General features: G+C 34.4%; 2 protein-coding genes across 2 annotated transcripts; both read left to right on the forward strand.

Moving 5' to 3' along the window:
- Positions 1-1,082: 1,082 nt before the first annotated feature.
- LOC120624076 (vacuolar protein sorting-associated protein 4-like) lies at positions 1,083-2,466 on the forward strand. The gene has a single exon (XM_039890412.1). It carries the CDS (start codon positions 1,162-1,164, stop codon positions 2,464-2,466), a length of 1,305 nt encoding a protein of 434 aa, XP_039746346.1. The 5' UTR covers positions 1,083-1,161.
- Positions 2,467-11,762: 9,296 nt separating this feature from the next.
- Positions 11,763-15,898, forward strand: LOC120623835 (keratin, type I cytoskeletal 9-like). The gene is made up of 2 exons (XM_039890100.1): positions 11,763-11,883; positions 14,310-15,898. Exons 1-2 carry the CDS (start codon positions 11,810-11,812, stop codon positions 15,880-15,882), a joined length of 1,647 nt encoding a protein of 548 aa, XP_039746034.1. The 5' UTR covers positions 11,763-11,809; the 3' UTR covers positions 15,883-15,898.
- Positions 15,899-16,879: the final 981 nt, after the last annotated feature.

The following is a 16,879-nucleotide window of genomic DNA, read 5'->3' on the forward strand; positions in this document are numbered from 1 at the left end:
ACAGAACTGTGCTGAATGGTAGGAAAGGGGATGCATGTTTTAATGATTTAACACCATACCTAAAATGTGAACCATGTGAATTTTAATATTTGTTATTGCACTGAAAGATCAGTATAACTTTGTTTTAATTTCGTGAAGATCCGATGAATATGTTTGGAGCCAGAAGACAGAGAATTTTTTTGGTCCACTTTTTGAATTCTTATTAACCAACAATTCGATTTCAACTCCTCTTTTTAAGATCATTAATCATTTTTATTCATAGTTACTGAGACTAGCGGATGTCAATTTCAAAGTCCATCCATCCATTTACTGACGTGAACTTTGCTTACCCAGCGACTAATATATGGTACTACTACTACGCCACACATTATTTGTAATCATTTATGATATTTAATAAAAATAATGGATTGAATTAAAAGTATACAGACAATGTTTACGTCTTTAGGTAGCTGTTTTATTAAGAACAGTGGCGTGCATTGAGGGTATGCACAGGGTATGCAGGTGATATAAAATTAAGGAAACCTCCAGTACGAGTTATAAAAAACTTAAGGATAGGCATTGTAAGAGTTATAAAAAGCCTACCACCGACCTTACAACCGATCGCTTTCCTAACATCAACCCTCTATTTATGGTGGTGGAATAATCACCTCCTCAAGGTTCAAAGGGCTAATGTTGTAATCGCCCTTTGATCGCTAAGTCAAGCGACGTGGTAATGTAAAAAGTGGAATTGCCTAATGTGCATTAAATTTCCCGCGCTGTACATGACCTGTTTGGGTTTATCATTTGCATCCTGTACTAACAATATTTATTATCATCTTAATATTATTTCTTATCTTTGTGTCTAAATTTCAATAAATATAAATGGTTATTATTATATTCACCATTGCATCTACGAATGCGGTCCGTTGCTACACTTATTATTATGATTATTTATTATAATATAGTACTATTCTATTACTGAACCGACATATTATGTGTCAATATACCAAGTATATAGAATATTGTATACAGTGAAAACTAACCAAACAGTGCTAAATAAAATTATTTCCTTAATTACAAATCCATGTCACGTAAATCTCGATGCCTGTGACATTTGAAACATACAATATTTGATAATAATTTTATGTTCTGGCATTGTGACAGTTGTTGATATAATCCAGGATGGCTTTATCTAATAATTTAGAGAAAGCTATTGATCTAGTTACAAAAGCTACCAAAGAAGACAAAAACAGGAATTATGAAGAAGCTTTACAACTCTATGAGCGTGGCGTCGAATGTTTTTTGTATGCAGTGAAATATGAAGTACAGAGAGACACGGCAAAGAATATAAAAGCGAAATTTTTACAGTACTTGGACAGAGCTGAGAAACTTAAGGAGTTTCTGAAGAAAGATTGTAAGAAAAAACCAGTGAACTCAAAGAGCGAAAATAAGGGGAGAAGTTTTGATATCGACTTGGATGATCTAGAGAAGAAAAAGTTGTTAGGAAAGATAGAGGACGCAATAGTGATAGAAAGACCTCATGTCAAGTGGAGTGACGTAGCTGGACTTGAAACAGCCAAAGAAGCCTTAAAAGAAGCTGTAATCTTACCTATTAAATTCCCACATCTATTTACAGGCAAAAGGATTCCTTGGAAAGGTATTTTACTTTTTGGTCCACCTGGTACTGGTAAGTCATATTTAGCTAAAGCTGTTGCTACAGAAGCTGATAATTTTACATTCTTTTCTGTATCCTCGTCTGATCTTGTATCTAAATGGCTAGGTGAGTCTGAGAAGCTTGTGAAAAATTTGTTTGAACTGGCTCGTCAACACAAACCAAGTATCATTTTCATTGACGAAATAGACTCCTTGTGCTCAGCACGTTCTGACAATGAATCTGAGTCTGCCAGGAGGATAAAAACTGAGTTTCTTGTACAAATGCAAGGTGTAGGAAATGTAATGGATGGCATTCTTGTACTGGGAGCTACAAATATTCCATGGGTACTTGATAGTGCCATTAGAAGAAGGTTTGAGAAGCGTATCTACATAGCTTTGCCTGAAGAGCATGCTAGATTAGATATGTTTAAATTGAATCTTGGTAATACAAAACACCAGTTGAGTGAGACAGACATTAAAGTATTGGCAGCAAAAACAGAGGGATATTCGGGAGATGACATAAGTATAGTAGTGCGAGATGCACTTATGCAACCTGTGAGGAAAGTGCAGTCTGCTACTCACTTTAAAAAGGTTACCGGGCCTAGTCCAACGGACCTAAATGTTATTGTTAAGGATTTATTCACCCCATGTTCGCCTGGTGAACCTGGTGCGATTGAAATGACTTGGATGGACGTACAAAGCAATAAACTTGGGGAACCACCCGTTACAATGTCCGATATGCTTAAATCTCTAGCCACTTCAAAACCGACAGTCAATAACGATGACATGATAAAACTAAAGAAGTTTTTGGAAGGTTTCGGCCAAAAAGGATAAATTAACTTTCTTCTTGAAAAAGTCATTGAAACAGTACTTAGCGAGATCTTATGGTAATTATTTCGTTTCATACATATAATTATGTTTTCACTTGTATTCTCACATTTGTTGTGTGTAGTGGAATAAAAAAAAATAAGATTCATTAATTTTTCTGTTATGTATGCGCTTTATTTCATTCTTCTACTCTACGTAGAATTCGTACCACTACCAGATGAATTTTGTTCTACGGGGAAGTTACTCCGTTATATATCCATAAGTTACAATTTAGAAACAAGTGGCGGATCAGTATTTGTCTCTTTTGTTTGTGCATCGCTGAAGCGGATACTTTGAATTGTGTTATTTTTATTTATTTCTATATCCCATATAAATTGAGGATTTCCTAGCGTATTGCTCAATTGTGTTTAAAAACTGTAACTAAACTTTTTTCTGTGGTGTACAATTAAAGTGTATTCATTCATTAATTCGTAAGAAATGTTATTATAATTATTTATTACTAAAATATAATATACTTATGTTATAGTCAAAACAGTTTTTTTTTGAACTAGTTATTCCTAAAAAATCAAATTCAGTGCTATTTAGAACTGAATATGAGTTAGGATAGGTTAGAACAAATTACTAACTGTGCCCTGCGGCTTGGCCCATGCCTATTACAGAAGGTAGCGTACCTACTGCTACAGTATACATCCTTCCTCAATATATCAGATACGTAACGTAAAGATTTTTTCAATAGTGCTGGAAGCGCCAAATATACAAAACTATGATATAAGGTACAGATATAAAAGATAGCAATGCAACTTTTTCAACATATTTAAACATATGACTAAGACATGAGCTATTAATATAATCTGTTCTTGCTCTTGGAGCTTTAATAACACATTAATTGAAACTTTTCATCACGTAAACATTGCCAATCGCAAATGACCGCCCTGGGGACCCACTCCTGTCTCGCCTTACTAAAAATACTTTTCATTTCCTATAGCAAATGACTGAAAATAATGTATGGCGTAATAGCAGCACCACATATTAGTTGATAGAGCTGGATAAACAACTTTCACCCAAGCCAGTAAAGGATGGGTGCCCGACTTTGAAATTTTGAAAAAATATTTGGTATTCATCAGTCTTAGCTCCTATCACTATTACTTAAACAAACAGGTTAACCAAAAAAAAACTTTAAGAATTTTTATTCAGTCCCAGTAATGAAGTCCTCATTAATGTGGTAACACTTTATGTATTCAGTATCGTTAAGCATGAATATCGGGATAAAACGTATCCTACGTTCTACCTAGTATTGTGAACATATATCATGCAATGTTTCATATGAATTAATTTAGTAGTTTTAACTTGACGCGCGGCCGAGTTACCGACTGACATTCCAGTATTCTGCAGTACCGATTAAAACGTATATACGATTAGTAGATTAACAAAGATTTAATCGTGACGCATCGCTTTAACTTACCTCAAGGTTCAAAGTAAAAGCTAAAGTTACCTAGCTTAATGACTAAAATAATTTATTCTCCAAAGACTATTGTACTGTTCACTTCCAAGAGAACTTACAACTTATTACATTAAGTTTTTTAGTACTTTAATTGGTGACTCATACCTACATAAAGACAAATACAATTATTTAATTAATAATCTAAACTGTTACAAATTTTTAAATTGTTTTTTTTAATGTTTTCTAAAATATGAAAAACGTCTTTTATATAAAAAAATATTTTGGTAGATTATATAGTTTTAATGTAAACCTTGTAATAGTATTTACTGTTATTAATGTATCTATGATATCTTAAAGTATATATTAGTTTATTATATAATTTTTTTATATTGTTTTATTTTATTTGTGTAATCTAGTTCAAGTATTAGTATGTATTTTTTTTAATATGCACATCCTGCAGTCTGTTATCCTTTTGTTTTCCTTATCCTAAGGTTGCCTGGAAAGATCGCTACGAAGCTATAAGGCCGCCTTTTGTATACTGCTTCTGTCTGTGTTTTTTTTTATTCTTCTTCTGTATTTTTATTTGTGTGCAATTAAATAGTATAAATAAATAAATAAAAAGTTGCAGTCCCTCAAACTGAATAGTTTTTGCACCAAGTTTAGTTCTGGTCCTAGCTACTTTTAACTTGTGTTTGTTCTGTGCAAAATATGTACATGATTTAATTTTAAATATGTTTGGGTATAGGTTTTGTTTAAAAATGATTCGGCAAATAATGCAGTCACGGTAATTTTGTTACCTCAAGATTTCTTCTAGGTATGACTTTCAGAGCATGAGAAGTGTAAAAAAAATTGTTCTTCTGATTTAATATGTTACTTTTATGCTACGCGTTTAGCGGAATCTGGCGAGTAAAAGGGACCCGCCACTTGTCTAAGGAGGTAGGAAAGAATGTAAAGATATTTGAATGGAGCATGCTCCCTAATTTAAATCACATTACAAACCGTATGTGTAAAATTGGAAAAAATCTGTAGTCCCGCTATGACTTACGGTTACGACCGCAACGATATAATTAACCTTTAGAAAGCAGGTCTGCTATTATTAGTTTAGATATTATATTATTTAGTTTTTCACAGCAGTCATAGTAGACTGCTGTGAAAAACTAAAAAAGTAAGTACAGTACAGTAAAAGATGTCTACATACCGGAGAGTGACATAAGCTACTGTATTATATAGAAAAAAATCCCGGGAACTGTGGGTTTGATTCCCGCAACTGGAAAAAATTCGGACTCGGAGTGCACGTGCACTGCCCAATCAGCCGACAAACCTACACTTTACAAAGAAGCTTACGGCCACATTTGCTCAAATGCTTCTTGTGAAGTGTAGGTAAAATAATAATATGAAGACCTCCCTCCACAGCGCAACGGTGAGCGCTATGAATTTAAGTAGGAGGTTCTGAGTTCGGCAATTTGGGAATTTATAACTTCTGAATTTTATTTATTTATTTAGCAACGCACCCCGTGAAGACATTACAGTTGCCCAATTCGTCTCCCCGGGGCTATTAAAAGAATGTATGAACGAGTAATAATTACAACAAATTAAATTAAATTAAAACATAAAAATAAGCTTTATAAAATTAAGAAAAAATATAATAAAATAAAACTATAAAAACAATAACCAAAAATTCTAATTCAAAATAATAATAAAAACAAAATATTCAAACATATAATTAATATCTTAGATTACCTACTTTCAAATAACATTTTAATTTGCTTCTGGAGTTGAAGCTCTCTCTTTCTCTTGTTCTCTGGTCTGGTGGGAGGCTTTGGCCGAGGCTAGTTATAACCCTACCGACAAAGACGTGCCGCTAAAAGATTTAGTATCCCGGTGCAATGTCGCGTAGAAACCTATTAGGGGTATGACTACCATACTCCCTAACAGGTTAGCCCGCTACCATCTTAGACTGCATCATCACTTACCACCAGGTGAAATTGCAGTAAAGGGCTAACTTGTAGATGAATAAGAAGCCCTGTTTTGTAGAGAATTGAAAAAAAAGTAGTACTTCCCCGAATGAGCACCGTCAAAGATCCTCTCCTACTAATAATTTAGTTAGGACTAAATTATTAGAAGTATAATACTGTATTATGTTAAAACAATGAATTGCACAATGCTAAGAACTTGTATATATGTAGCTTAGATGTATATGTTATTATGAGAGTAAAGAGATGGTGACAATTCTATATTATTTTAACAAAAATAACTCAATGCCTGCAAAATTTTTTTATCATCCTGTGTAATGTTATTACTATTATAAGACTGACGCTTTGTACATCCGTTATCTTATGAAAAATACTTTTATTTAACAAATAAATTTAACGACGTTAAAACCAGAAAGGTCAATATGATAATGTAACCTATATGGTTTCTACGTCTAGAGTATCATCTTTTAAATCATATAAAATGAATTTTATGAACAAATGTAGTACAGTATCAAAATACTCTTGCTAAAACACATGTTCATATAACTCATAAGCAAGTGAAATTAAAAAGTCAATATGCAGAAGGCTGTATTGTTTATTCTTTGCATTGTCGCTATGTCCGCGATAGTCGAGGGGGTACCAACACCTTGGTAAGTAAAATATTGTGTTAATACTGACCTGTCTTGTATAAGCAGCATATATGTCCCTCTAATAGGACTTAAATAAATAATAAATATACTACCACAACACACACATCGCAATCTAGCCCCAAAGTAAGCGTAGCTTTTGTTATGGGTACTAAGATGACTGATGTATATTTTTATAAATAATATTGATTAATACTTATAGTATATATATAAACACCCAGACACTGTAAAACAATAATGTTCATCACCCAAAAATTTAACAGTTGTGGGAATAATCGAACCTACGGCCATTAGATCCAGTTGTGGGAGTTGTGGGAATATAAAGATATTCATCGGTCCTCTTAGTACCCATAACAAAAGCTACGCTTACTTTGGAGCTAGATGTCGATGTGTGTATTGTCTTACTATATTTAAATTTATGTTTATATCTTGTGCCATAATCGCCAGTATCGCATGGCGATCGCATGTGCGTCTCGCTGGATTCCATCTATCCAGCGCAATTAAGGCCTCCAGATCGATCATGTCTGTGACGTCATTAATATCAAGCCCACTGCAGTTTTAAGATTTGTATGTGCTGGACAATCTTCGGCTTCTCAGGACACTTTCGTGATCATACCTGATACGCCACAGACCATCCACTTGCACCGGACTATATATAGTTCTTAGAACCATCCTTTCAAAATTTCCCAGTGCTTCTTTATTAATAATTAGTTTTGGTTACGTCTTAATTAAGTTATGTTTTAAAGTAATATTTTCAATGTAACCTAATAATTTATTTATTCACAGCGGTCGGAGGTTTTGTGGAAGAGGTAACAACGGTGGTGGTCGCCCTCCGTGTGGTGGTAACTGCGGTGGAGGGTGGAAGACCAATAACATTGGGAATGGAATAGGAAACACGAATACTGTATACATGACGTAATAACCGAGAGAAAACCAATGTATGTTAATCATTATCCCCATGCAATTCAAAAAAAGAGTAAGGATTGCCAAAATGTTTTGTATCTAAAAGGGAAAATTTTTTATATTAAAATATGCTTGTATAATATTAATAAAGTATTCTGACTGCAGCTAATTAAATGTAACTACTATATAACCTATATGTTTCTTTTAAATTTTTCATCCTTTATTTTACTTCGACTCTATACTTTGGCTTTATTTGCCCATTATTGGGCAGCTTCTCTCATATAAGGGAACTTAAGAGCTTAGACCTACCCCATAATACCCCATAATAAGTTCGGACTGACTTTTGGCCAGGCAAGTCGATGGAAAACACCAAACTCCTGGAATGATATACAGCTGTAAAACATAATCCTATTATAATATAGACTACAATAATTGAACTATAACATCTTTAAATACTTACTCTATCTTGGCGCGGGCGCGCGTCTGCGTTTGCGTCGGTTTTTTTTATAAAGCTGTACAGACCTTTTGTTTTCCCGAGATAAACTAGGCAAAATATCACCATATCGGGTGTGAAGCCAGTTCGTAAGCTTCAAACGCTATAGTTTAACTCGCCCTGGAATGTTATTCTGGTGCTTTTCTGGAATAAAAATGATGGATGAATGCCATATATGCCGTTCTTTAATAAGGCCCATAAGGTTTAACTATCGAGCTGTTTGAGCATGAGCAATGGTTTCATCCTTCATTCTTATGAGGTTCACGTTGTACTTAAAGATTTGATACGGTGTTTCCTACAACATATAGGTAACTTGAGTAGCAAATTCACAGGCAACTAAGACGCGTTTATATATATTCGTTTACATTATTTTTATAACTACATTTGTTAACTCACAACTACAGCTAGAAGTGTTCCAAACGCGCACTGGTCTAAGAAGAAGTTCACAACCAACTTAGCCGGGTTTTTTGTAGAAGCATCATTACTTTCATCAGATCAGGTCGTTGTCAACCGCAAACCTATCTTGTCATATTAACCCAGAGCAAAGGTCTCCTCCCACAATAAGAAGGATGTAGGCCTTAGTCCAGTAGGCCCAGTGTGAATTGGTAGACTTCACACGCCTTTGAGAACATTATGGAGAAATCTCAGGCATGCAAGTTTTCTAACGACGTTTTTTCTTCACCGTTAAAATAACTGACATTTGAATTGCTTTAAACACACATAACTTAGAAAAGTCATAATAAATAAATAAATAAATATACTAAGACAATACACACATCGCCACCTAGCCCCAAAGTAAGCGTAGCTTGTGTTATGGGTACTAAGATGACTGATGAATATTTTTAGGAATTATATATAAATAAATACTTAGAAAATACATATAAACACCCAGACACTGAAAAACACTTATGCTCACACATCACACAAACATTTTCCAGTTGTGGGAATCGAACCCACAGCCTTGGACTCAGAAAGCAGGGTCGCTGCCCACTGCGCCAGTCAGCCGTCAAAAGTCAGAAAAGGTAGTCGGACTCAGCCTCCCGAAATTAAGCCGATCCCTAGCAAAATCAATGCGGGAATTAGTAATTTCTGAATTTGGTTTAGTCTCGTCTATTGGTAGTTACCACCTCACCGACACAGACGTGCAACTAAGCGATTTAGCGTAAGATATCGCGTAGAACCCAGTGAATGGTATTATATGGGTTTAATATAACTGCCATACCTCTAACACGTTAGCCCTTACCATCTTAGACTGCGTCATGACTGGCTAAGAGGTGAGATTGCCGTCAAGGGCAAACTTGTAGTGGAATAAAAAGACCAAAAGACAAATTCATCACCTTTATAAGATTAGAGTAGATTTACTTTCTGAATAATTACCATAATATTATCACCGAATTTGACTGAAATTTGTTTTTTTTAAATATTACTTTTGTGCCCATTTTCTTCAAATACAATACAAACCCGCAAGATTAAATTGATCATGGAAGTAGCTATGTATGTAGTGTAGGTGGTAACGGTGGTAAACGTGGTGCTGGCAACGGTGGTGGAAATGGGGGTGGTGAAAAATAAAAACATTAACCCTGTACTTAAACAAAACTTAGTGCCTAATTTTAAATATATGTAATTATTAATAGAGCAAAATCTTTTATTGTAAAGTTAAATCAATTTATTGTAAGTTTGCGAAATTTTATCGAGTTTTCAACAAATTAAATTTATGTTGAGAAATTCTGTAAAATGCGAATAAACTCGCTTCTGGAATTCAAGCCCATCGCGTTGCATCATATGCTCTCATCCACAGCTATGTTAAAGTAAATCTATCCACTAATATATTCTTCACTCTAAAGGTATGCATACATAAATAAATAAATAAAAATAATAAATATACTACGACATTACACACATCGCCACCTAGCCCCAAAGTAAGCGTAGCTTGTGTTATGGGTACTAAGATAGCTGATGAATATTTCTATGAATATAATACACAGAATTACTTATAATATACAGATAAACACCCAGACACTGAAATACATTCATGTTCATCACACAAACATTTTCCAGTTGTGGGAATAGAACCCATGGACACGACTCAGAAAGCAGGTTCGCTGCCCACTGCGCCAGTGGGCCGTCAGTCATACATCGACGCCCCCATACAATAACCCAATGATGTGCTATAACTGGAAATATTTTTATGTTGAATTAAGCATCTGTGAGTTGGGATACATGTATACATTTTATTTACAATTTTTTCATTCATTTTTAAATCAAAAAATCCTCCTGAATTTTTCGGCACGAAACTAAGTATATATTTTTGTAACGGCAATAGTAGGGCTATTAAATATTACGATTAAAATAGTTCAATTAAGAATTTGGTCATAGCGATTACAAGGTTTTTGCAGTGAATTGTATCTCAGGCGTTTTCGGCCTTGGTTTGTAACAGTATTCATCCCAATTAAAATGCAGGACCAAATGAAAATGAAAAAAATAATTATAAGGTAATGTTACTGATATTGACACCATATTTGTACTGCAGAACAGAGCTGTTTTTGTAATATATATAAAATGGATACTAAGACAGCTATTAAGATAGAGAATCAGTTAATAAAGAAGGCACAGCACACATAATATAAAAATACTCATCAGTAATTTTAGTACCCATAACACAAGCTACGCTTACTTTGGGGCTAGATGGCGAAAGTTTACTTTGTCGTCGTTGTCATCATCATCATATCTACCAATAGACGTCCACTGCTGGTCATAGGTCTTTTGTGGGGAGTTCAAAATTCCACGGTTGTGCCGCTTGGGTCCAGCGGCTACCTGCGACGCGCTTAATGTCGACTGTCCAGCTCGTTGGGAGTAGACCAATGTTAACAGTGCGGGGCTGCAATTCCAGGACCTTGGGACCCCATCGCCTATTGCCACTTCAGCTTCGCGACTGGTTGAGCTATGGCGGTAACTCTGGTTCTTTTACGAATCTCCGTTTATACTGTTCAGTTTTCTGTATAACCTGCAGCGTGTGAATGTGATCTATGGTGCAAAAGCCCTTACGAAAACCGGCTTGTTCTTGAGGCTGGAAGTCGGAAAACCTACAAACGAAACGATTCGTAATTACTCTCGAAAACAGCTTGTAGACATGACTCAGAAGCGAGTTGGGTCTTTAATTCTTCAGCAAGGTATCATCACCTTTTTTGAAGAACAAAACGACCACACTTCTGTGCTATCATGCTTCAGGCGTCATGTTTTGGTGAATAACGGAACCACACAAACTCGAACCAAAGAAGATCTCGTTGATCTTAAAATAACAAATATTAAATAGCTTTGCCCGCCGCTTTACCCGCGTGATCTTTCGTGTGTCGTCGTTGAACGTCGAAACAAGAGTTTTGCAAAATTTTCTCGATATTTTATTTGAATATTTTGATTATTAGTAGGGGATGTAAGCTACCTGTGTTCCAAATTTCATCAAATTTAGATGATAAGAATAAAGTTTACTGGCCAAGCTGAAACCCATTAACGGACAAAGAAAGACTCCAGCTTCACCTGGTTGTGTGTGATGACGGTAGACGGTAACCGGCAAAACTGAAAAGCATATGGTATTCATAAACCCGTAACCCCTATCGATTTCTACGTGGCATCGTACCGAAACGCTAAAATGCTTGGCAGAGCGCTTTTCTGGAAGGCTGGAAACTAGCATACCACATAAACTTATAGAACCCCATTTAGTATTCGAGTCTAAATTAGTGCGTACTGTATGTTTTGTAATAACTATAGGTTATCTTTAGGTCACTTTATTGTCAGGAATATAAATAACTATACTCGTAATTAATGCTTAGTATTCGAGAGCTCGTTCTTACAGAAACATAATATTTGTAGAGGTCTTAATTATTTAACTGATAATATGAAAAAAAATCAAATTGTAACTTTAGGCTTTGCAGTATTGTTTACGGTAGTAAAAGCGAGACATAAACCATGGTGAGAACCGAAACGTTTTTTTTATTATCATTTTATGTGCTTATACTTTTTTATTTCATTGCAATTGTGCCTATGGCAAGATTCTAACCTGCTAGTAAGTGATGGCGCTGTCTTAGATGGTAGCGGGCTAACCTGAGTAAAAATCTGGAGTTAACTGCTATTGACTTATGCGAATTGCTTTCCATCAGACATGATTGCATTTAAGTGCAAGTCTATCTTCTGTTAAAGAAAATTGTGTATTCTTGTAAGATATATCGGGTGTAGTTTATAAAAATAAATTTCACTAAGTGTATATCTAAGGAGAACCAAACCAATAAAGAACATGTATTGGTTTCTTCCCTAAATTTTATAAACTCGCGAATGAACTTGAATTAATTAAAAAACATTTTACTGCAATATCAATATATGGATATTGCAGTAAAATGATGAATGCTTGAATGACAAAACTATTGACGGCCAACTGGCGCAGTGGGCAGCGACCCTGCTTTCTGAGTCCAAGGCCGTGGGTTCGATTCCCACAACTAAAAATGTTTGTGTGATGAACATAAGTGTTTTCCAGTGTCTGGGTGTTTATCTGTATATTATAAGTATTTATTCATAAAAATATTCATCAGTCATCTTAGTGCCCAAAACACAAGCTACGCTTACTTTGGGGCTAGATGGCGATGTGTGTATTGTCGTAGTATATTTATTTATTTATTATATATTTGAATAAGAATTAATACTGCGATATTAATTTAACACATTTTTGTTTCTAAAGGCGATACATTAAAATTTAAGAACACAAAAGCTCTTATTTCGATTTAGCTTGAATATATTCCGTCTGTGTCGGTACTTTTTTTTAGATAATAATGAGTACTTTAATCATGTAATACATAATTATTATGTATCATCAATAGTTTTCTCAGTGAACGTCAAGTAATGAATTTTATAGGCAATTTTTGTTTTTACTTTGGGTTACATTATTGCGATTTTCTAGTATATTTTAGTCTATTTTTTAAATAATAAATGATGTACTGTGGAAAGTAACCTAAGCTACTCTCCGTCCTTGCAACTAACTCTATGCCAAAAATCAAGCCGGTGGGTTGCTTAGATACGACGTTTAGGAAGGAAAAACAAACAAACTCACTCTCTCACATCTATAAAATTAGTGTGGATTACTCTAAACTTTTCCTTAATGTGTAATTCATCTTAAAATATAACAAATATATTTTTTTTTACATTACGTTATTGCAATTTGTCCCATTCAGAAAGGATTAATAAATCAGTATTTAGAAGATAATTATTTAAAAAAATGGAGCATACTCAAAGCTGAGCTTGAGTGTTAAAAGCTATGCTACTCGTATATATACGAAGCACTTGAAACTCGACGCGGTGTTATCAAAGGTCTGTGGATGAAGATGATAATGACGATGTTTATTAATAACTAGCTATATCTTTAAAAAACCTAGAAACGAATTGCAGCGCTACCGTGGTAGGTCCAGTTTTATTTCCAAAATATGTTTTATTAAATAAAATAAAACATATTTTGAATAAGTTCACTTATTCAAATTGAACCTATCGCAACTTCTAAGCGATAGGTTCAATTTGAATAATTTAAAAAGGAATTTTAAGGTACATAATCAAAATTAATATTTATAAAACTATTTATTTGGATATGGGTTAATATCATGATTGGAATATCAACATCTTACGATTATACCCGCGTTTAGAAAGAAAAATTATAAAAAAAGCAGTTATTGTAACTTAACCATAACAGTTAGACAATATAGCCTCGTGGATTCTTTTGTAGATAATCACGATTACTTTTAACATGTAGTAGGTACATTATTTCTATGTATCATCAATCATTTTTGTGGCGTACGCCAGTAAAACTCGAAATCTGTATGACATCTTTAGAAAGCCAATTTACAGTAAATCATACTAAAATATACACTGAAACCATCCATCCATCCTAACGAACTTTCGAATTTTTAATATCAGTAGGACTCATGCATTTGATCGTTGTACCATATGCCTTGCGGCTTGCTAGTATCTGTGAAGAATTATGTCCATTATCTCCGACTATATTTGTCAGATCTTTATTAAAATTAGACAATACATGCTTGTTAGGATACACTTTAAAATAAAAAAAGAATTATTAAAATCAGTTCAAATTTAACGGAGCTATGAAGTAAAATTGATATAAAATTTCATCCCGTTTCCCGGAAGAAACTTATTGTTTATCGGGATAAAAAATATCCTATATATTGATCCAAAATACCAGCTACGAATATCCAAATTTTATATACATCCGTTCAGTAGTTTTCACGTGATGCCCGGACAGACAGACAGACAGGCAAAATATATGAAATGTACAGAAATCTTCCAGTTACAGTTTTATTATAAAAATAGAAAAAGAGTAATAAATGATTTGTTTATTGCAGTGGTGCGGGACGTCTGGGTTTAACATTCTGTGGAAAGAGTTGGGAAAGTTATTATGGCGGTAGTAACGAGTACGATGATAACGACAAAAATACTAGAGACGGTAACCACTTCAGAAGTACTATCCATGGAGGTAGCAATGGAGGTGGCACTTATGGAGAAGACAAGGACAGAGGAAGCAACTATGGTGGAATTGACGATGGTGGCAACGTAGGTGGTAGTTATGGAGGAGAAAGCAATAGACGTAGTACTTATCGGAGAGGTAGTAATGTTGATAATAGTTATGGTGATGATATCAATAGAGGTGGAACTTATAGAGGAGAAAGCAATGGACGTAGTATTTATCAGGGAGGTAGTAATGTTGATAATAGTTATGGTGATGATATTAGCAGAAGTGGTACCTTTGGGGCAGAAAGTAATGCACGTAGTTTTTATCGCAGACTATATAATGGAGGTAATAATTATAGTGACGATATCAATGGGGGTGGTACTTATGGAGGAGAATTCTATGGAGGTAGCAGCTATGGTGAAAGTATTAACGGTGGTGAGCGCTATAGTGGTAGCGGATATAGACTCTATGATAGTGGCAGAACTAAGGGTGACGGTTATGTGATAAGTAGTGATGGAACTAGCAGTTATGGAGAAGGTATTGATGGAGGCAACTATGATAGTAGTAAAAACGGTGATTATAGCTTTGGAGGAAATATTAACAAAAATAAGGGTTATGAACAAGCTACCAATGGAATCAGCTACGATGTTGGTAAGAACAGCGATGGAAGCAATAGTTTAACAAACAATGTTGATCATTTTTCTGAAGCAGGTAGAAGCTATGGTGGATTAAACAATGAAGAGAGTATTTATAGAGAAAGCGTCAACGAAGGTGCTACTTTTGGGGAAGTTAGCGAAGAAGACGGCAGTTATAGAAGAGATAGTAATGACTTTGGTGGAGGTATGAATAGTGAAGGAAGCCATGGCGTTAATATAAATAGCAGTTATGGGGAGAATGTGAACCATGATGACAAATATGGAAGAGATAAAAACAGTAATTATAATCAAGGAGCAAGAGGTAACAGTAACGGAAAAGACAGCATTGGAGTTATAAGCAACAGTGGTGGTAGCAATAGTATAAGTAACAATGATGGTAATAGTTTTGAAGGATCTAGTGGAAATAATAACGGAGTTGACCGTTACGGCGCAGATATCAATGGAGCAAATCGCAAACAAGATGGCAATTATGAAAAAACTAGCAACTATGGTGGAATAACCAACATAAGCGATAAAAAACACATCAATAAAAATAGCATTTATGATAGACGTAGCAATGGGGATGGCAGTAATAGAGAAAGTAGCATTGGTGGTGACAATTTTGAAGAAAGAATAAATGGGGATGGCCAACTTAGTTCCCTAGGCAATACCCAGGCCAATAGTCATGCTGATGACCAGGATCAGAATCAAAACGGCGGTAGTAGTTATACTGACGGTGGTCGAAGAGTTACGTATGGCGATGAAGGAGAGACATTTAAAAGTAATGGTATAAACCTTAATAAAGTTAATAAGCATATTTATGATTACTAATAATATAGTACCTATATACCTACCTGTAAATAAATATAATGTAAAATATAATTAAGTTAATATGGTTATATATAAAGAGAATGGTTTCAAAATAATGTTTTTTAAATCGAATTTATACAACTCCTTACTTATAAGATTTATTTATTTTGTTGATTTATTTATTATTTATGTACCATAAATTGTGATTGTGAACATAAGATACATGAAGTGTACAAAGGAAAGCTTATCTCTATAAGAGATCTCTTCCAGCTACCCCAGGATGTGAGTAAGCAGATTTAATTGTGGTATAGGTCAAATAAAGGTACAATATACTTCATAACTACTAAGTATATTTAATATATCTAAATAATAACAAAATTCTACATACTAATACAATAACATTTGAATATACTATATATACAAAATACATAAAAATAATATAATAAATATTTATATAATATAAATATAAATATATATCTATAGTAAGTAAACAGTGATAAATATACTATGACAACGATAGATAATGCTCCTTTACATTGTGTTTAAAATAGTGCACCGATTGGCAGTGTCTAATATGTTCTGATAGTAAGTTCCAAAGATTTATGGGTTGTAATAGCGAAGTGTGATCAAGCTGGCGAGCTACAGAATGAGGCTCTGCCTGGAGAGATGGAGTTTTGGATAGTAATTATTAATAACCGTGTACAAATTACTAATCAACGACTCCTCCATCCTGCGGCACTGTTGCCCGAACAGGATGTCATCGCTCCAGCAGCACCGTGGGTGGCCGGCATCCACAATTGCAGCACCAGCTCGCTTCAGCTCCAGTTTTGATGACTGGTTAAGTAATAGCCTTATGGAAGCGTTGAAGGAATGGAGCGTTCATAAGCTTTCCCTTTAAATTTCATATGCATTATTGAATCATTTCTTTCTAACTTTTTTAACCAAAATTTTAAATTTATCATATATTCATAAATAAAATAACCGAAATTAACCTATATTACCTATGTTCCAAAATAAA

The sequence above is a fragment of the Pararge aegeria genome, chromosome 5 (genome assembly GCF_905163445.1).
Source record: "Pararge aegeria chromosome 5, ilParAegt1.1, whole genome shotgun sequence".
Classification (NCBI taxonomy): domain Eukaryota; kingdom Metazoa; phylum Arthropoda; class Insecta; order Lepidoptera; family Nymphalidae; genus Pararge; species Pararge aegeria.

What these genes read in the sequence shown, in the direction of transcription:
- LOC120624076 (XM_039890412.1), top strand. Translation starts at nt 1,162, where the DNA reads ATGGCTTTATCTAATAATTTAGAGAAAGCTATTGATCTAGTTACAAAA.
- LOC120623835 (XM_039890100.1), top strand. Translation starts at nt 11,810, where the DNA reads ATGAAAAAAAATCAAATTGTAACTTTAGGCTTTGCAGTATTGTTTACG. An exon ending in AAAGCGAGACATAAACCATG is followed by an intron (nt 11,884 to 14,309) that starts GTGAGAACCGAA and finishes TGTTTATTGCAG; the next exon opens with TGGTGCGGGACGTCTGGGTT.